Below are 22,552 nucleotides of genomic sequence, written 5' to 3'. Positions count from 1 at the left end.
GACGTGGTTAAAGCACAACACCTCAGGATTTAAAATTAAATTCCATCCTTTCAGGATTTCCTTTTATGTCTACTAGTGGATTAATCAGTTTCTCAGTTACTTGCTGGCAAGGTTAGGTTAGGTGCCGTCACACTTAATGTTCAGATTATTAAGCAGGTCATATTGTCGTTACTGGAAGAGGCACTCAATTTTAATTAGGCATTTATTTATTTGCTTGTATGATTATTACCTTTAAATACTTTCATGGATTTATAACACACATGAGAACTGCTGCTGCTTTTGAATTGAGGCCCAATGTATTCAAGCAGGGATTACTGTTACAATATAGAAACACTTGTGCTTCACAGCACTACCCCATTTAATTTCTTTTCTTTTTCACGTTGTGGTTTATAGGAGGCACAGGTGTCCTCTGGTGGATGTATGCAACTCAGAGGAAGTTCATGGATGAAAATCTTCCACCAGATCAGCTCCAGGTTTCCAAAGACAATCTCCAGGCCTTGCTTGTATATGCCATTGCGGCCACTGTTTTCACAGTAAGTCTATTGATTTGTGCCTGATCAGGCCTGCAGCTCATGAAAGCGGGTCAGCTCTTCTTTTTCCTGTAGTTGGGAATTATTAGAAGCAGAAAAAAATGAAAGCTGTCAATAAAAAGCTGTTTTCTAAAACTGGTCCCCTCCTCGAACAGAGCATAATGCTGTGGAGCAGAGCATAAAGCTTACGGGCTATGAGTACCATAGAAACACTCCAGTGTCCCAGGCTGTCTCATCAACAAAGGATAGATGTGAGAATACTTTGTTTTAACATTTTTGGAGAAGCAGCAGCGCAGCATTAAAGTACATGTGATGACACGGGTGTTCCAGATCATGTAGCACTTGATCTGGAGCTGAAATAATATATTATTATTATTATTATCTTTTGTTTATGTAGCACCAACAAATTCTGTACCACTGTAGTATTAGATATACAGACAATGAAAGATGTATACAGTGCTGCAGTTTTGTTTTTAAAAGAATACCGATAGCGTCCCAAAAAACAAAGATTTAAACACCACTTTTTCAAAAGTAAGTCTAACAACGTTTGCTGCAGCACTAACACTAATATTTTAAAGACATGAGACTGTTGTAATTGTATTGTGTTTTTCTAGCTCGTCTTGAAGCGAGCCTGCATGTTTTGTCATGCAGTAAATAGGTTAGTGTAGTGACGGCACAGCGTATGTCTAAGCTTCTTCCTTTGTTTCTCTTCGGAAAGCCTGATGCGTCAGCACAATCTGCCATTAAAAGTGCAAACTGCCGATTGACTATTCTGATTTAGCTCTCCTTCCCCTGCCAACCTGTTCCTTTGCCCTTGAAGCATGGAGATAATCCTGGCACCAGCAGATGGACATATAATGGAAGGATGCCAGCACTCAGATTAGTGCTGGTATCATTATTGTTTAATGTTGTCACTGATGCTGATTTCCAGCTGTGTTGGGATATACATGCACTGTAAAGGCAAGATAAAAATGCTATTTTGGTCTCATGAAAGCTGTGTCTTAAACGTTAAATTTGCACCCACTTGCATCTTTTTGAATCTGCTAAACGGCAATACAAGGTCTATTAGAGCTGGAACACTGTTTCTTTAAGGTTTTACCTTTGCTCCTTCTGCTAGAACTGGATTATCATGTATTTTGTGAATATTCTAATCCTATATCCTTGCACATGTATATCTATGAATAAATCTGCAAAAAAAACATGACATCTATTGTATGCTTGGGTATTTTGCAAATCAAGTCACTATCTAGAAGAGCTTGTAACTCAAGCTTTATTTCGCAGAATGGGAACATTGGTTAACAGGTGCTTATTATATTTGTTTGGTTCATCATATACTCAATATCTGAGTGCTTTTTCTCTACTAGGTTATCCTGCTGCTCATTATACTGGTTTTGCGTAAGCGGGTGGCCCTCACTATTGCCTTGTTTCACGTTGCTGGGAAGGTTTTCATTCATCTCCCACTGCTCGTCTTCCAACCTGTTTGGACTTTTGTGGCCCTGCTCTTGTTCTGGATCTACTGGATCATGGTTCTTCTCTTCTTGGGAACTGCAGGTATGTGAAAGTCTGTTGTATGTGTGTTTTGGGTAGAAAGGCAGCAGATTATGTCTTATGACCAATTTCCAAATCAAGTCCCATGGAAAAATAAATAATTTGATTTGACCATTAAATAGAGTATGGAATAATGAAATTTAGCATTAAAGAAAACAGAGTTCAATTTCAGTTTGTTCAATAAACTTAATTTATCTTCAAACTCAGAGGCTATGTTAGATAATTTATGATATTTTGGATAACTTTCTCTGCAACACCACACTGAGCTGATTCTTAGTGCACGGGATTTCTTTAGAGTGTCATTACCTTGTGATTAATCATAGTATGCAAAAGTAGAAGAAAACAACAAAATACAAGATATTGTTAATCTAGTAGTAGTAATAAAAAAAAAGTTATTACATTACATTTTATTCTTAGAGCACCAGTGTACTCCGTAGTGTTACAAAATGTAAAGAAAAAAAAACCAACATAAAAAATGTCAACATGCAAAACTGATGGCACGCATTTAACAAAATGTACAAGTATGTTCTGCTTCTTTTGGACCAATACTGCCGTATCCAGTTTCCCTATTATATGTAAACATAACTGGGAACTTGCCAGTGTTCCTCAGGCTCCCTCTCATTTTGAGAGTGTGGCTTAATTTGGGAGAGGGTATCCAGGTGTAGGTGTAGAGATAGTCTCTGTTAGACTTTGGCGGGTGGGGAATGGGCAGCAGTGAGTGGTGAGTAGGCAGGAAGTAAGCATGACAAAACCCCATTGTACAGCGCTACAGAATTTGATGGCGCTATATAAAACAATAAATAATAATACCACAACCTGGAGATCGAAGAAACGTTCCCAGAGTCCAAGGGTAGTAGCTGTTGACCCAGGAGTCAAATTAGGAAAGTTACCAGGTATGTATATAGAAAAAAATGGAATTTTAAATTCTGTCCTGGTTCTTTTCCCTCACTACAGCTGCGTTCAGTACTGAGCCTAGCAGCCGTCAAACTGTGCTGTTGGCATGGATGCCTGTCGAAACAGCCTATAGTGCCAGCTAGGGCTGAAACAACTAATCGATAAAATCGATAATGAAAATCGTTGTCAACGATTTTCATTATCGATTAGTTGAATCGATTTTTATCGATTATAAAAAGAGGTTTTTTTCAGAGCAAATGCTCTGAAAAACGCCTCTCCTTATATAATCCGATCTCAAACAGAGATCGGATTATAACACTAGATTATAACACCCATACACTCTGCCTCTCTCCCGACTCTGTTGCTGACAGGCACTTTCACTGCAGCTTCATAGAAGCCTCAGCGTAAGTGAAGGGGAGTAACGGAGGCTGTCTGTGCACATCGTGCAGACCCCCACCGGCTGACAGAGAATCATCCTCTCTGTCAGCCAGTGGGGGTCTGCATCGCACAGACAGCCTCCATTACTCACCTTCACTTACGCTGAGGCTTCTATGAAGCTGCAGTGAAAGTGCCTGTCAGCAACGGAGCCGGGTAGAGAGGCAGAGCGGTGTATGGGAGGGGGGAGGAGTCAGAGGGGTGTATGGGAGCCACCCTCCCATACACCACTCTGTCTCCTCCCCCTCCCATACGCCACTCTGCCTCTCTACCCGACTCCCTGGTGTCTTGTGAACCTCCGTTGCTGACAGGAGGCAGAGTGGAGTATGGGAGGGGGGAGGAGGCAGAGTGGGGTATGGGAGGGGGGAGAAGGCAGGGTGGAGTATGGGAGGGGGGAGAAGGCAGAGTGGAGTATGGGAGGGGGGAGAAGGCAGAGTGGAGTATGGGAGGGGGGAGAAGGCAGAGTGGAGTATGGGAGGGGGGAGGAGGAGGCAGAGTGGAGTATGGGAGGGGGAGGAGGAGGCAGAGTGGAGTATGGGAGGGGGGAGGAGGAGGCAGAGTGGAGTATGGGAGGGGGGAGGAGGAGGCAGAGTGGAGTATGGGAGGGGGGAGGAGGAGGCAGAGTGGAGTATGGGAGGGGGGAGGAGCAGGCAGTGTGGAGTATGGGAGGGGGAGGAGGCAGAGTGGTGTATGGGAGGGGGAGGAGGCGGAGTGGTGTATGGGAGGGGGAGGAGCCAGAGTGGTGTATGGGAGGGGGAGGAGCCAGAGTGGTGTATGGGAGGGGGAGGAGCCAGAGTGGTGTATGGGAGGGGGAGGAGCCAGAGTGGTGTATGGGGGGTATTATGAATTTCAGGGCATATAGGGGGTATAAGGCATATCGATATAAGGCATATCAGGGGGGCATAAAACATATCTGGGGTAAAAGGTATATCAGGGGGCTCAGTTGCATATCACTGGCATATAAAGAGTATAACGCGTATCAGGGGCACAGTGGCATATCAGGGGGCACAGTGGAATCTGGCATATAAGAGGTATAAGGCATATATGGGGGCAGAGTGGCAAGCTGGGGGTCAGATGTGCATAACTGGGGGCAGTTTGGTAAATAAAAGAAAATATAAACACGGCTTTTTTCTCATAGTTTTTATTAAATATGAAAAATAGTAACATGAATTAATATTTACTAATAACTTTGTATTAAACTCTAGTTTGAGAAACACTGTGTTTGGATTCTTGTAGCTTTTATTATTATGTCAGTAAAATAAGAAGGTGAATAGAGAGAGGCCATTGCAATAAAGAGATGAAAGTGTAAATTGTACGTTTTTTATTACATTATTTTAAATTTAAAAAAATTGAATTATTTAATCCGATTAATCGAAAAAATAATCGGCCAACTAATCGATTATTAAAATAATCGTTAGTTGCAGCCCTAGTGCCAGCATCGGCAAAGAAGTGGCACTGAAGTAACATAAAATAAATAAAACAGAAAAAGATGCGGCCATCCTTTTTATTGACACTTAAACTGTTGTTTTCACTGAGCCTCAAATCTAGGTGCCACATGAAGTCTCTCTCCATGCCCTTTGCCCTGTCTCTTTGTACATCTGTCACTCCTAATTCAAAAATACAAAAAAACTATGAGTAAATAGAAGAATAATAAATACGTTGAATTGCAATAATGTATTTTTATGAAATTACTGACCGTAGGAAAACAATAACTATTTAAGACGTGACTATGCTTAATATCCAGACAAAATTAGTACACGGATTCTTCCGAGACTAAAAAGTACGGTATATGTAATTAAATTCCTTCCTCTAGTCTGGATTTGGCACTTAAGCACAATGTGTGAATACCATGTGGCACATTTTGCTCAGCAACATAATTAACAGATGCTTTCACAAACATATTCATACAAATGACGTGATGGGTATATTTTTCCCTTTGGTTAGCTGTAAAATCAAAGCCAATATGCATTGTGGTGTTGATTTATACAATAGCAGCACACCAGTCTTAACTGGATATTCTTTGTTAAACAATATTTTTTCTCACATTGAATATTTTTTTTTCTATGTTTTGAGTTACTGTCCAGACTTGCAATAGAGGATGCTTAATGTTTAATTGTTTATATGATGCAGGAGTGAATGCAAAAATAATTGATGGTTTTGCTTTTTCATCACTTTTTAGGTGATCCTTCCACCAATGAGCAAGGGTTTGTTGAGTTCAAGATCAGTGGCCCTCTGCAGTATATGTGGTGGTATCATTTAGTGGGACTAATCTGGATCAGTGAGTTTATTCTAGCCTGCCAGCAGATGACCATTGCAGGAGCTGTTGTAACCTATTATTTCACAAGGTAACAGTTCGTACTTCTATGACAGCATACGTAACCGATCATGGTAGGCCTGGCAGGTATGCAATAGCCTCCTGCGCTAACTAAAACAAGATCCTCTCTTTTATGGGTATTCTGTGCATTACAAGCCTTTTTTTTCTTACAAAATGTGCAAATGACTGTTTTACATGTCGCTTGAGTCTGCTTCTAAAATGTTGACAGTTGTGAGTTTCCTTGGATGTAAAGAAAAATATTTTACTTATAACATTATTGGCTTTCTTCATTATACCATGAGTTTGTAGATGAGTTAGTTGAGCTTCAGCGTTTCAAATTAGATACATGGCTTTTGAGATTGCGCTTGTTATGTCAATGAAATTATTTTTTTTTAATAAATTCTTGTATATGTAAAAATAAACAAACATGATTGTATCTTTATGAGGAATTTCTTCTTCCAGTATACATAATCAAATTTGTACGTGAAGCAATAGCTATATAATTGTCTACCAGTGTATAACGTCACCAATTTCTTTCTGCAGGAACAAGAGAGATCTACCTTTCACTCCTATTCTGGCCTCTATAAATCGACTTATTCGTTACCATCTTGGGACAGTTGCCAAAGGGGCCTTCATTATCACGTTAGTGAAGATTCCACGTATGATCTTAATGTATATCCACAGCCAGCTTAAGGGAAAGGTAAAAATACATATTATGGAAGCTGCAGAAAGGAAGTCTTAGCTATTGTTGTTATGTCAAAGTATATGTATTACTGCATTGTTACTGTACTGTAGATTGGATGTCCCAACTAAAGTTAGAAAGGAATTCAACTAACTTCAGTACACCCAATTTGTGAATAATGAAGACAAATCAAACAAAGAATCAATAAACTCTTCATAGACCTAAATGGTGAAGCTGGTTATAGGACACCAAAACCATCTGTTTCAAGATTACGATTTCAAAGACTGTTTATAAAGGAACATCCATGCTCATTTCCCACCACAAGCAATAGTGGATGACTTGTTTAAGTGAACAGCACTGCTTGTTTAGTACACTTTCCTTAAGCAACATGGTGCAATCCATTGCTGAACGTAAGCCAGTACTTTGTCCTCCGTGGAACCCTGCTGGGACCGGTCTTATAACAGTGCTGCTCTAACATGCTAGACAGCCTAATGTGTCAAATTAACAACAAATCAACCGCTCCTAAGGGGATAGATAGGAAGAGTCTCTCTGCAGAATGTTTCACACCAGAACGCTCTACAGAGTTTGGGAAGGCTCCAGGAACTTCTCTATTGACAATGAATGATCAAATAAGTGGGGGGGGGGGATGTCAATAATGTACCTTGAGACTTGTGGTGTTTGAGTGCCAATACAACATGACAATGTAACAATATTTTTTTAATTTTTTTTGTATCTACTTATTTACATGAATTCTCTAAGCATCTTCACTTCTCTTTAGGAAAATGCCTGTGCACGCTGTTTGTTAAAGTCTTGCATCTGCTGCCTATGGTGTCTGGAAAAGTGCCTCGTGTTCTTAAATCAGGTAAGAGCTGCTCTCTCAAGAGATTAGAAGGCTATCGGAAAAAAAGTTGTCTAAGCTGACGGACCAATCCATACCAATCCACATATGCCGCTGTTTAATAAGGGCAGACCAGTAGTAGCTGTAGGGCAGATCTTTTTTGAAGCCATCCATAGTCTTTTGATGAATCACCTTTGTCAATGGAGTGCATGCAGAGATGTCCCTAGGCTTTAAGTGGTTTTTGACTCATTCACATTTGCCATCCTTGTGGTTGGACATCTGCATGCACAGCACAAAGAATAAAGTTGTCATGTTTGTCTCTATCCAGTGTCAGTAACTGTGTAACGTGTGATATGGAACGTCTGTATGCACCAGGACCTTCTTTTATTGTGTTTTTAATTTATTTATGTACTTGCTGTTCCAAGTCAATGAACAGTTTTTTTTTTTTATATGCATGTTTTACCCAGTGTGTTAAAGAACTGTTGGGTACCATTCCAAACACATTAGGAAATTGTACAATGTCCTTAAAATACTACAAAGCAAGTGCTTGATGAAAGACGTAAAAAATACCAGCTACTATTACCGCTTATCTCTGCCATACAGCAGCTGTTATGAATAATCTACTAACATATAATGTCCACATACTATATTTAGCTGGCAATTTTTATTTGTAATCAGGTGATTCTGCTCTCCTTTATTACAGAAGCGGCATAATAAGAAGTCTGTCTTTGTCATGTCTAGTCTAGTCATACTCCTTGAATATACGTATTGTAAGAGGTGCTGCGTAAATTGTTGGCGCTAGATAAATAAAAGATGATGATAATAATAATAGTATGAAGAAGAAGAAACTAAAAAAGAAGCCACATGTTGCTTCCTGTGCTTGGATGTCACTTATATATTTTATGGCAAATCGCCTTACTTAGCTTTTGTTGATTTTCACGTTTCCAAATGCCAAGTACGTAAAAGAAAATCAATTTCCTCAATCCCTTTTAGAAGTTATTGAGGTTGTAATCCTCAAATCATATTTCTCTTTTGAATTTCCAATATTTGCTCTGGGTTTCCTTGGTGGGCTCTTTGAGTCCTCTTAATGCTGGATAATTTGTATTACAGGTTTTGTTTGCCTTCACCACTCTTTATTTCCTTTGCTAAATGCAGCATTTTTTTTGTTTGTTAAATTCTATCAGAGAAAGCAAAAGTGTGTTTTGTTTTTCAGTATTAGTGAAAATGACTTCTGTGCTGCATGTATAAGCTGTTTTCTTGCTTGGGATGTGGGCTGAGCAGCGATTCTGCAAGCTGCGTGTACACGTAAAGACAAAATTGTATATTCAGTTATTATGTCCTTTACACACATGGTTGGCACTATGGAAACAAATCGTAATTTGGCTTGGCATTTTACCATGACAAAATTTGTTGGATAATCAGTTTATCACGGAATCATTCCTTAACCCCTTAAGGACAATGGGCGGCCCCTAAACCCATTGAAAACAATGCATTTTTAGCCCGTACATGTACAGGCTTTGTCATTAAGGGGTTAAGTAAGCGACAATTGTGACCCATTGCTTGGTAAAAAGTCATTAAATTGCTTGTGTTAATCATGTATACTCAGAATTCATGGCATACTTATGGCTGCCAAGTCTGCAATGGAAAACCACTGACATAATGTATGTGTGTGGTATATTGTAGGAGGACATCTAGTTTCCTTGTGGTGTATAGAAATAGCTATGGGAGGACATAATGGATGTTGTACAAACCTAGACGAATCATAGGGTATTTTGCTATTAAGGAAAGAAAAAATAATCTTCAAAAAAAAAAAAAAAGCCACACAGAAAATGCATATCTGATTCAGAGCACTAACCGTGAATGTGTTTCTATCGTAAAACAAAAATTACATTATTATGTTTTCTCTCCGTAGAATGCATACACAGCCACCGCGATCAATAGCACAAACTTCTGCACGTCTGCAAAAGATGCTCTTGTTATTCTAGTGGAAAATGCCCTAAGAGTAGCCACCATCAACACAGTGGGTGATTTTGTGCTCTTCCTTGGCAAGGTAAGGCTTTGTTCTGCAAGATGAAACACTGCCTTCATGCTAAAATGTGTGTGTGTGTGTATATATATATATTTTAGGTTGCGGTCAGTTTCCAGATGTGACCTATTCTGTGCTGTAAAATCCATTGACTCATTGTAGCATGATCATTGGGCTGCAGTAACGTGCTCTGGCGTATTTTAGTAGGAGCAAACAACAAGCAAAATGTGAATGATCCAAAATTCTAATAATACTAAATAGTTTAGAGGAAAGGTGTTTATAGTATGTCGTAGTTGGTGAAATAACTGCAGGAGTACAGATAAAGTTAACTGGATTTGTGTGACCCTTTTGTATATAAATACCTGTAGCTCAAACAATGTAAAGAGACGTGGAATCCATACAAGTTTATTGTTATTGGATACCATTGCACCCAGCTTATTTAATGTAGATTTAAGGCTCAAACATTATTGACACCGTTGGAGATTTAGTGCTTGAAACTTCAATGCCTTCAAAGCGACATGATTTTATATGCTATACGTGACAGTCATACTATTTTGGGGGTTTGCTGTAAAAATGTAGGACATACGATTTATGATTGAAGCCATAGATATTTTTACTGTTGTAAGGAATCTTTTTTAGTTTTTATAATTTTTTTGTTGTATAGTAATGGTATTGACTAGAGATCTTACAATGTAAATAACAAGTCAATAAAAAATATGTCGGCATTGTGCCATATTTTCATGCTGCATATGCCCAAAATGTTAACATCTGACTGTGCTTGTTCCCCTATTAGCATTTTTCTAGTACACACGCATACACAATGTCCCAAAATTGTCCACTTACCGAAATTGCTACATTTTGTATGAGAGCAGCACATAATTAAACAGACAAATTCCACTTCCAGCCGTGGTGTATTGAAATTGCAATCAATTGTTACTTACAGATCTTGATGCCATTAGCAGTCAATATACATACGTCAGAAGAGATAATTTCATGTACTTACTTAAAATGTTTCAATTGACCTCTAGTAGAGGTCCATTCTCTGTGCTCTTTATTACTTTTTAATATTACAAACTAATAAAGGCGATGAACTTGGAGACAGAGGTGGATCAAGTTCAGATGGGGCCATAAAGCAAACCCAAGGGGCTTTTGCTGCAAGGAGGGGTGAACTGACCCTGATAAAATGCATAGCTAAATCAGTGAGTACGGTATTAAGAAGTCCCCCACATTGAAGCCTACACGGTATTCAAGCTCCTACTTGCACAGGGTATTTATGCTCTTGCGACTGTAGGCTATTGGTTAGAGAGCGGTGCCTTTTGCTTACAAGCAGGAAGCCAGAAGCAGCTAATAAAAAAGGGTCCCGCCACAGCACTCCGGTCCCACCGCAGCATTTCAATCAGGTTGAGGTCTGGACTTTGACTGGGCAATGGCAACAGCTTGATTCTTTTTTTCCCCACCCATTCTGTTGTAGATTTTCTGGTGTGCTTGTGATCATTGTCCTGTTGCATGACCCAATTTCACCAAAGCTTTAGCTTTTGGACAGATGGCCTCACATTTGACTCTAGAATACTTTGGTAAACAGAGGGGTTCATGGTCGGCTCAATGACTGCAAGGTTCCCAGGTTCTGTGGCTACAAAAGAAGCCCAAATCATCACTCCACCGTGCTTGACAGTTGGTATGAGGTGTTTGTGCTGATAAGCTCTGTCTGTTTTTTTGCAAACGTGACGCTGTGCTTTATGGCCAAACATCTCTACATCTCTACTGTCTCATCTGTCCAAAGGACATTGTTCTTAAAGTCTTGTGGTTTGTTCGTTTGCAACTTTGCAAACCTAAGCTATGCTGCCATGTCTTTCTCTTGGCAACCCTTCCAAACAAACCAAACTTGTTCAGTTTTTTTCTAATTATACTGTCATGAACTTTTAACATGCTGACTGAGGGATGTAGAACCTGAGGTTTTTTTTTTGCATTTTCTCTGAGCATTGCACGGTCTGACCTTGGGATGAACTTGCTGGGAAGTCCACTCCTGAGAATATTGGCAACTGTCTTGAATGTCTTCCACTTTTGAATAATATCTCTCACTGTAGAACGGTGACCCTTCCAAAATTGATGGGCAGCAACAATTGCTTCACTAAGATTATTGCTGATGTCTTTCTTCCTTGGCATGTGTTAAGACACACCTGAATGCTCCAGACCAGCAAACTGCTAAAACTTTTATAGAGGTGGTCACACTTTCTGTTGCCCGATTCATCAAGGTCATGTGATTACCTGCACCTGTCTGCTACTTAGCATCTTAAGTCCTGGAAGCAGTAATGGTGTACTTGGTTTTTCACACATGGCTTCTCTATTTGTTTATTTTTGTTGCATAAATTATAATACTGAGTAATATGCCGTGTGCTGTTGTTCATGAGGTTGTATTTACCTAATTTTTAGACCTGTTTAGGAACAGATGATTGTTATTATGTCCTGTTTTGTACAACCATTGAATTCAAAGACAACATACAACTGTATGTATGATAAAAATAAAAACACAGAATGATTAGCTTTACTATGGGTAACTGGTGTCTTGTTTACATCTAGTACAGGGCTCGACAAATCCCAGGCGCCAGGTCGCCATGGCGACAGAGAATTTTGTCCTGGCGCCTAGGTTTTGTCAGCCTCTTACATCCAGAAAAAAATGTGGATGTAAGAGGCTGAGTCACCACACGGGGGCGCTGCCAGCCACTCCGAGCCCGCCCCCGAGCCTGAGATCACTCCCACGGAGTGAGCCTGTAGGCTGAAAACGTGGTTGCTGCAAAACCAGCAATCGCGTTTTCAGCTGCCACAGGCAGCTTCAAGGAAGGAGGTTGTGTGTTGATTGGGCCCCCACACAAGTGTGGGGACCTGACCCAACACCCCCCTGCTGCCTGATCGCTCCATGAGAGCGACAGTGCAGCGTTAACCCCTTCAATGCCGCGATCATTTAGGGGTTAATTTCCGTTTTGTAAGGGGCTCTGCTGCTGGTGGTCTGCCTGGAAGCCCAGGCAGACAAGCAACAGCAAAAACAAGCCCCCACAAGCCCTTTGATGATTCCTGTAGGCATGGAAGCCTACAGCAGTCATCAGAGACTCCCCCCTGCAATGGCTGGTCTATAGACCAGCCATTGCTTCCCAGCTGCCATAGGCAGCTTCAGGGACAGGGGAGAGGGTTCTTTGGTCTCCACGTGAGTGTGGAGAGCAGCCCCAACACCCCCCTGCTGCCTGATCGCTCCATGAGAGCGACACTGCAGCGTTAACCCCTTCAATGCCACAATTGTGTATGACACATTCGTGGCATTGCAGGGGTTAACATTTGTCCCCACAAGCTTGTGGGGACTAAATATCAGTCAATGCTGTGCTCCAATGGAACATCAGCATTGAAAGGGTTAAAAATAATAATAATTTAAAAAAAAACAGCACTGACCTGAAAGTCCCAGGTGCTTCCAGGTCAAATGCTGTGAGTTTAGTAAGTGGGCTGATGATGATCAGATCACACCTGACCAACTGTTAGTTTAAAAAAATCCTGGCTCCTAACTTTTTTACCTGGCGCCTAGATTCACAACAAATTTGTCAAGCCCTGATCTAGTACTGTATTGAGGACCATCAAGTGAATGGCCAATGTAAATTCATTCCGTTTTTGCCTAGCTGCCCATATGATATCATTGTTTGAGATTTGATTTTCTTTATACAGTTTAGGCAGTCATTTAAAATGCATTTGACTGCCTAATCCCATTAGCTGTCTGGAGCACGTAGCTTGCCAATATGCAAGGTTTAACCTTTTGGCACTTAACAATGAAATTATATGTATACCAGGTCTGAAGAGCCCAGACTGCTGTTCTGTATATGGCAGGCTTTACTGCCATTGCTGCGATTGTCTTAAATAAAAGAGGGAACCATGCTTAAAAGCTAATAAAAATACCTTATATTGTCTGCCACAATAATGTACACATCTCCTTTTGTTATTACCTTATTTTCTTGTTTCTAAAGTGTTAATATATCTATTTTTCTGAGTGTCTTTAAAAAAGCCTATCGTCAAATTCCTAAACATGTATACACAACTTCACAAACAACTGATTTAATATTACAGCATATTTACGTATAGAGTAATATAGAGGAATATTGTATCCCTAATCATTACAGTTCAAAAACTTATTTTAGACTCATTGACAGTGATTTCTTAACACACCAGCTCAGTTATGTGGCTTAAAATGTTAGATTTTTCTCTTAAAATATCAAGATTCCATTAAAATGTTTAAAATAGTTCCTACCAGTTGTCTACTTAGTGCTTGTGCCCATGTGCTAGTTGTGACAGGCACACACAGAAAACTAATCACAATGATGTGATTTGTCTCACTTTTCTTTTAAAAATGGAATTATCTTTGTGTAAAGAGGGGCATGAACAGAGCGTTTTTGTACTGTTTTTCTTTGTACAGGGTATGAATCATGCAGATCAGTAAACCAGTCTGCTGTGAACCAGCACTGACGTTTGTCAAATGATTGAGTGTTACCTTTTTTCTAAGAAACCCAGTGATAAATGGCCTAGTCACTCTACTAAATCAATGTGAGATGCTTGAAGCTGCAATAGCTTATATGTCTTCCATTCCCAATTTAGTTAACTGTTAGCAAACCAAAACATACTGGCCGTCTTAATTAATAATCACAAAAATGCAGTCTACACCATCACAACATAATATAAGCCCTCCTAATGGCTATAATAACTATTGCTATAATATCGTGCCTCCTCCTACGATCATAATAAGACCAGTGCAGGTACCATAGTAAGTTTAACCCAAAATGCTGTTTTAATATATCTCAAAGTGTCTGTCTTCTCTAACATCTTAGAAAGTTTATGTAATTTCTAATAGTTTACCCTTAACTGGTGGGGAAAAAAGGCCAAAAACTTTTTTTTGTGCATTCTGCTTTAGACATTTTCATGTAATGTGTTTCTGGATCCAGTGTGAGTACAACAGTACTGTAGTTGTGTGTACCTATACTATAGCTGTGTGCGCTATAATGCACATACAGGCTTGTAGCTGGGTAGGATATTCTTTATATCTTCTGTATGTGTGTGTGTCTATAGGTTGTGTATGTGTGTGTGTGTGTATGTATATATGTATATGCTACAGAGACCTCTAATGTTCAGGTCACCATTATAAAACCTGAACAATAACACGTACAATGTCCTCAGGCTTTGAAAATTCAGTATATCCATTTGTGTGACCTTGTGCAACTCTGCTCTCCTGCCATCCCTTCATTTATTAAGTAGCCTGATTGTAATATATTCAAGGCATGAGCACATTAAGCCATTACTATTCCACTACAGTCGCATTTGGTAATGCTATAGATAAATCACTGTAATATTATTATTATTATTGTCCCTGGAGATAAAAAGCATTCCATGGCAATATCAGGTGCCGATAAGGTGACAGCACATGCTTAACAGCCATGCCTTACTATAATTGCATTCCACTTTAGCCTTATTATTATCACCTTGGAGCATAAATGTGTCTCCAACTTTCTTGAAAGGTGATGCGAACCTCCGCTCATTAAACTAAACAGTAATTAAATGAAGGTCTTCAACCAGGAGTGAATTTACCGACACCCAATAAAGAAGAGGTTCATACAGTGACCTGTACATATTGGTTATTAGTAAATTCACTAAAATTTGCCATAGCTTTCTTCTACAGATGACCTTGTATTAAATGAGGTCATTTGTCTGACTGATCTCATGCAGTTAACCCCAATTATAAACACTTAGCAGAACGCATATGATTATGGAAACCAAACAGAGTCAGCTAAGTAATTATTTAAATGGCTCTAGTGTTAATAACACCGAATATTATCCTTTTGTATGATTTCAAACCATCTTTTCATGACTTTTATTATGCCTTGTGACCTTTAGTCTTACTCATCATGTTCATACTTTATTTTTTCCCATTGAAAATAATTCAATATAAAATCTGTTGTCATCAAATATTTTGCAGTCTAGCCAGCAGATTATGTGCTGTGGGTTATTTTGATTTGTCTTAATAAAATACTGGTTGCCCAACTGGTCTTGCACCCTATCACTGTTATCTTGTTGAAGATTTATGCCTGTGGCTGAACACCAAGCGCTAATAATTTATTAGTAGTAGAAGTATTATTACTCTTTAACTTTACCTTTTATTATCTCGCCCAACTCAAAATTAATATTGAAGGACCCCTTACAGTAAAATAGCTACAGCACAAGAACTGATTTAAATTCTTAAATGTTTGCAGGTATCAAATACTGAATTTGACATGCATCGCCTGGAGCTTTTTATTTTTAATTTTTTATAAAGTGTTTTCAAGTTTCTTTGAACAGTGTGAGATCTCAGTATTTTCTGTCTGTAGATCTGTTTGGCACTGATTATTCCGCCACCTGCATCTGTGTGTCAGGATTCAGTAGTCTTGTCTGCTGCGCATGTGAATCAGAGTAGAGAACAGTTAGTAGTTATGGTACCACCTATTTGGCCTCAGGGATCCTGGGTACCTGCTTGGTTTGAGGGTCTACGTACATTGGACAGGAAGCTCTTGTGGTTTTATGTCAAAAAGCTTGCTACTTGTTAAGCAAAGGTATTGATGCCCTTGAATGAGAATATGTTGAGAAACACTGTTGTAGATTGATTTAGTGTATCACCTACTTGCTAATGCTGTTCATTCTGTTCATTTTCTCCCTTTTTTCCTGACATTAGATCTTGATTATGTGCAGTACAGGCCTAGCAGGAATTATGCTCCTCAACTACCAACGGGACTATACAGTGTGGGTACTTCCACTCATCATTGTCTGCTTATTTGCCTTCCTGGTGGCTCACTGCTTCCTATCCATCTATGAAATGGTGGTGGATGTCCTCTTCCTGTGTTTTGCCATTGACACAAAATATAATGATGGGAGCCCAGGCAAAGAATTTTACATGGACAAAGTTCTCATGGTAGGTGTCAACTATTATTTTCACTGTTTGTGAGAAGTTGTCAGAGGTGAAAATCCATCCATAAATAAGTCTGTCATTACTACTTTTAAAGATACGCTACATATTGTGCTAGAAAATGTCAAACCAAACGGTAATATTTGCATTAGAAGGTCATACCTTTTCTTGGACCAACATAGAAAAAGGTGTTACATGAGCTTTCAGGACCCCTGAAGGCTCTTGTGTGGATGGAATGTTCTTCTAATTGAATCATTACTGAAAATGTATTTTTCCACATAGTACAAAGGTCTGCAATAGGGTAGACGCCCCTGTTTGAGAGTGTTGGAAGACGCAGTTTAATGTTGATAGATGCAAGTAATGCACTTGAGACATAAAAAAAGGCAGATTTTGAAAATCTTTTTTATTGAAATTTTTTTCTTTTACAACAAAATCAACAAACAAAAATATGACCCCACATGTACGTCCCCCAGGAAATTGGTTCTGTATTTTTAATTCAACCTGCATGAAAAATCAGTCAGATTGACATTTTTTTAAACCTCTCAACAGTGTATGGATAATATTTAATAGTTTACATGCTCTTCTATTGCCTGTCTTTTGTTCTTAGGACATGCATCTAGTCTTTAATTCCTTTAACAATAAAACTATAAACAATATAGGTAATAAGGTTAACCAAATGCAAACAGACACAGTTACCATTTTTGCAGTATAAGCCAAGCCCTATAAATTGTGGATACATGGGGAAATCTAATTTGCATTATCTTAATATTATCTCCATTAAAAGATCACATCCATTTTATAACCACTAAAAAGTTTTTTTTAATGAAAGCCAGGATGATGAGGATTACCCATACAGCTCCCCACTGTGATGTTATTCTAATTGTTTCTTCCAGGAGTTTGTGGAAAACAGCAGAAGAGCCATGAAAGAGACTGCCAGTGGTGCAGAGGGCAGAGAGCTAAAACCGATGGTAGGTGCAGGCAAGGAGATGGCCACATTCCAGGAATTTTACTTTTACTTCCTGCCCCTTTCTGTCTTCACTGACTGGGCCACTTCTGGTGACTTGTTTGTTTTCTGCATCACTCAGGATATCTTTCTGTTTGTGCTTGTCTGCTTACCTATCAGCTGGCTGGCAGAGCTAATGTTACAGCTTCAACCATCTCCTGTAAAAGCAAGCTGAAGGGAATTCTGTCCTCCTAATTTTAGGACCATTATTGACCTCTAATTGAGGTTTGCTTTAATATATTTCCTGGGAAATTAAAGATCCATTAAGTTAATGGCCAGTGCTAATGGAGGAGGGCCAGAACCAAAAAAGGGTTCATATTGAACCTGGTCAACAAGCACTTGTTGCCTGTCCTTGCGTTTTTGTGTGGGCATGATCAATATGTTCTGTTGCACCAGCAAATTTGGTCACATGGACAGAAGTGAAACCTTTTATGGATGGATTGTCTCACTTTCATTTTATGATTGGGCCTACAGTGTAGAATGGGACCAGTTCTCCCCAAAATGACTCCAAAGAGAATGTTTTAAAAAAAAAAATGATTGGGTATTTACAAACACTCAGACAAGTTCAATGTTATAAAACTCATTCGAAGTTGAGTTTCTCCTGAGTTTCTCCCTTTAGATGAGTTTCTATTGCAATTCGTGAGGACTTGACATACGTGTCACTCATAGCCATAACTGTACTATAATTGGCTGCTATTACAACACATAACTCAAACATAGCGGCCTCTGCATGAAATCCTATAAACCCGTCGCTAGACAGTGTGCTTGAGGGTTTCAAACTTTCCTCTGCATATTTTTAATAAAACTGATTTTATATCATAATTATATATTCCAAGAGAGAGTATTTTTGTGCACCCATGCTCTTCCTAACATACAAAAAACTTGCTAGGATTAAAATCATCTCACTGTATACAATAGAGACACAATACAATTGAATAATTCTGTGGGTGTTTGAGCTAGTGTTGGAAAATTGGAAACAGGTACTGTGGGACAGACTGTATACTCCTTTCAGCTTTGCTAAAAGCACTTGTTCCATCTGTTCTAAATGTCTTGCTTATATCATTTCATTGTTACACTGCTTTATCTTATGGAAAAAAAGACTTTGTTCATGTTTTGTATGTTATATACCAAATCATTTTAAAATATGAATTAATGCACAGTTAATCGATATGTACTATAGTCAGCTTTCCTGTCGAACAAAATGGTGCTTTGCACAGTTTCTGCTAATCTGCCCTGCACTAATTATATAGGAGCAACCCAATTGTGGAAAAGGTGAGGTTTATCAATATTCACAAAACTGTAGCACCTCAAGTTTTAAACTTCACGTCTAAAACCTCAAATGCTCTTCTTTGAAAAATCTGATTTACATCTTTGATGGCGCTAAAAAAAACAATAAATAGTAATACTAATAAAACAAATTTTGTAGCGCTGTACAATGGGTGGACAGGACATAAAAAGTAGTGTGTAACATAACAACTTACAGAGACAAACGATCTTACAATAATTTCTCATTTCAGATGAGGATGCCCAAGATCATTTCAGTATACTTTTCTGAATACAATTTAAAAGGTTTTTGTTTTGTTTTGCCCCAGACCGGGAAACAAAAAATAACATCTTTCTAACTTAATAATCAAATATTTTACTCTTTACCTAGTTCACTAGATTAATTAATTTGGACTATGGATTTAGCAGATTTTTTTAAAAGTCATACAGTGATAATGGAATTATTTTTTGGTACCCAGCTGACCAACTTTTAATGTCTCAAGCATCATGTCTTGCATGAGTGCCACAGACTTATTTCATAGTACCGTATTTTCCGGCATATAAGACGACCCCCAACTTTTCCAGTTAAAATATAGAGTTTGGGCTATACTCGCCGTATAAGACTACCCTTCTACCCAGTATACAACAACCAGCCAATCGCGGCAAGCGATGTACCTTACTGGTGATTGGCTGGTTGTTGTATACAAAGCCTGCTTGGATTGGGTGGGTCAGCTCTCCCTAACATATGCCTGTCCACACACACATGTATAGACATACACTGCCCTCACACACCCCTTCCTTTACACATATATACACGTACACACCAGCTTACAAACACACATACACTGCCCTTATACACACCTGTCCATACACATACACTGCCCATACACAGACATATACATACACTGCCCTTACACAGACATATACATACACTGCCCTTACACAGACATATACATACACTGCCCTTACACACACACACACACACACACACACACACACACACACATATATATATATATATATATATATATATATATATATATATATATATATATATATATACACACATACTAACATATGCCTGTCCATACATATACACATTTATACACTGCCCTCACCGCACACCCCTGCCTTTGGCCACACACACACACACACATACATATATATATATATATATATATATATATATATATATATATATATACACACACACATACTAACATATGCCTGTCCATACATACACATTTATACACGGGAGTCTGCTCCGGTAAATCCGGGGGGGCTGAGGTAAAACGCATTGTGCGGACGGTCCGCACGATGCGCTTAGACAACCTCCCGTGCCGGCATCCCCCCCCCTCCGTGGGAAGTGCTGGCAGGGGAGGCTGTCTGAGCGTATCGGGGATCACGATCTTGCACCTACCTCGGCGCGGCCCTGAAGACCGGCCCAGGTCTTATACACCGGAAAATACGGTAGATAAGACAGTGCAATGTGTATTTTTTTCCATCTGAAATAACTTGCAATCACTTTTACAATTTGAAACTTATTCCAGAAAAAATATCCATTAAAATGCCTGCATCATTGTATTAGGCTTAAACACTAACCCTTAATGAGCCCCTGTTTCAATGTCTCAAAAGCAAAGTGATCCCAATTATTAACAAATGGTAAGACTTGAAAATGTAAATTGTTGCAAAGCAGAATTTTTTTTTTTTCTTTCAATGGCTAAAGGTAAAACTATTAGTGCATCTTTTTATTTCTTCTCCCCTAAACATGTCTAATCCTGATGCTTTGAATAAATCTGATTCATCTGTTCCTCTGGGCATGGCAGAATTTCAGGATTTAATTAATTGGGGTAATTTGTGGTTTTTGCCAATGCTCAGATGTTTTTAGCAGCAACACAACAAAACACGATTGGCAGTGGGAATGACCGCCTTTCAAGACATTTATATGCAATATATATATATTTTTTACATTTAAAATTTTTTATGGTTTTATGAAGGTTTTATGAAGAATTGGCGATTGTCTAAAACAGGTTCTACAACTAGTGTGGATGAAATGTGACTGAAAGAGCTAGGGATACTAATAGTTTCAAACAGTTTTTTTGTTAGATGTGTTAGTTAAAAGTATCAGTAATACATTTGTAGAGAATGGCAATCAGGAACATGTATCGTCTTGATGTCAATGTGCTACTCCAAAAATGCATTGCAGCTGCGTCAAAAGAAGACTTTTTTTCCCCCTTGCGTCTTGATAACATGGCGTCTGTGTACTATAAGCAGCGGTGTTAAGAATAGCCTTATTAGTGGCTTTCTCTTTAGTAAAGCCTGACTGCTAGTTTAAATATATTTAAATCTTATTGAAATATGTAAAATTAATGACATTTTTTCTTATTTTGATATGAGCGCAAAACACGTTCCTGAAAGGTGAGTTCCCCAAGCTAACCAAAGTGCAGATGTAGGACACCAGACCCCCTAACATATAGCTGAGCAATCATAAGAAAGCACCTTATTTCTTATGTTAGCGGACTTCGATTTTTATTAGCCAGTCTTGCTTTAATTAGGCATGGGTCCCCTTTTCTGTCCTATTCTTACACTGGAGGCCTTTTACTATGTGTTCTGTATTCCACACTGTGTACAATGTCTAAGACTACCTTGTATGGCTTTGTTTTCTAGGCTTCTGGAACAAGTTCAGCTTGAATCTAGCCCAGCAATATTGGAACCCATTGACATTCCAAAATAAACACAAGCAGCCAAAACAAAAGCAGGGTTTTAAAACCTCCTGTTTATATATACATATATATTTTTTTGCTCTGTCTCATATGGGTTGCTGCAAGCAGCATTGTTACATTTATTTCTTTGTACTAGATGTGCAGAGCGTACAAAGGTCGAGGTATGTGTCTGGGGGGAAAACGAACAAAGGTTTTTTTTTTCTTCTTTCTTGCAATCAAATTTGTGTTGACATATAAAAGTTAGGGAGTGCATAGCAGCCGTACCTCAGTTACATGTTAGAGTGACTCTTTCAGGTTTTAAGGCACTGTTTAATGAATTAGAGGTCCGTATCGGTTTACAATAGTTTTACCTTTTAAAGGTGCTGTTCCACCTACAGTTGTAACTAGAAACATAATTCTGAGTAGTATTCAATGCCCCAAAACCCAAAAAGTAAGATTTGCCTCATTCCTAATTTTACATATGGCAAAAAAGGCACTGATAGAAACTGTGATTCAAATCTTATACTAGAATATCTGGCCACTGATAATACAATTCATAATAACATTTCTGGTCTGCTACGATTTGTTTGCTTAGCATACTAGCGACTACTTTTAATGTTTGTCAAACAGCACCTTTAAAAAGGACTAATATACAAAATATAGTTAAAAATATGTACCGTCCATAGTCTGTATACAGGTTTTTTTTTTGTATACACTTTCCCTAAAACTTATGGCCAGACTGAGTAATCCTAGAAGGTTTGGCAAGCGACAGCATTGACTAATTTATCCCGGGCAGTTTACATGATTTTGACATTCCTGCCAGCTTCTGGCATCCACTACGTTCTTGCATCAACAGACTGGAAAGCATATATATATATATATATATATATATATATATATATATATATATATAATCCAACATTTATAGGGCTACTGAACCAAAAGAGAGAGCTTTGGCAGAGCACTGAAAATAACTTGTAAAGTTTTTTTATATATTAACTTCATTTTATGATTAAAAAAACAACTGGATTGAGAAGCACTGCACGGGAAAAAGGCCAGGCTGTTGAATTGTGAACTTTCAGACATTCAAATAATTGAATTAGTAATAACAATGTTTTAATGTAACCTGATGAGAAAAATTAGCATTGTTTTTTATTTTTTTTTTATTTTACATGTCATCAAATGTCTTTTGTACATCTTGATAAATTCCTATAATCCACAAAAATGTTAATTAATGAATCTTTTTGTCATATTGAAGCAGATTATCCAAAAATGTTGATTCTTGACAAAAGCTGTTTTACTGAATCATACAAAGCAATTTTCATTAAGTATTACACAGATCTTAAAAGAAAAAGAAAC

At 38.5% G+C, this 22,552-nt stretch overlaps 1 protein-coding gene across 1 annotated transcript in view; it reads left to right on the top strand.

Moving 5' to 3' along the window:
* The window catches only part of SLC44A1 (solute carrier family 44 member 1), a 64,470-nt gene extending 42,996 nt beyond the window's left edge, over positions 1 to 21,474 (top strand). The window contains exons 8-16 of the mRNA XM_053465867.1: positions 394 to 533; positions 1,895 to 2,081; positions 5,587 to 5,752; positions 6,265 to 6,421; positions 7,182 to 7,265; positions 9,154 to 9,291; positions 15,995 to 16,231; positions 17,119 to 17,193; positions 21,159 to 21,474. Of these exons, the coding sequence (XP_053321842.1) occupies positions 394 to 533; positions 1,895 to 2,081; positions 5,587 to 5,752; positions 6,265 to 6,421; positions 7,182 to 7,265; positions 9,154 to 9,291; positions 15,995 to 16,231; positions 17,119 to 17,193; positions 21,159 to 21,182 (1,208 nt within the window). The 3' untranslated portion in view covers positions 21,183 to 21,474. The remainder of the gene's footprint in view (positions 1 to 393; positions 534 to 1,894; positions 2,082 to 5,586; positions 5,753 to 6,264; positions 6,422 to 7,181; positions 7,266 to 9,153; positions 9,292 to 15,994; positions 16,232 to 17,118; positions 17,194 to 21,158) is intronic.
* Positions 21,475 to 22,552: the final 1,078 nt, after the last annotated feature.

This window comes from Spea bombifrons, chromosome 1 (assembly GCF_027358695.1).
Source record: "Spea bombifrons isolate aSpeBom1 chromosome 1, aSpeBom1.2.pri, whole genome shotgun sequence".
Classification (NCBI taxonomy): domain Eukaryota; kingdom Metazoa; phylum Chordata; class Amphibia; order Anura; family Pelobatidae; genus Spea; species Spea bombifrons.
Note: the sequence above shows the minus strand (reverse complement) of the source record. Positions and strands in the feature narration are given on the sequence as shown.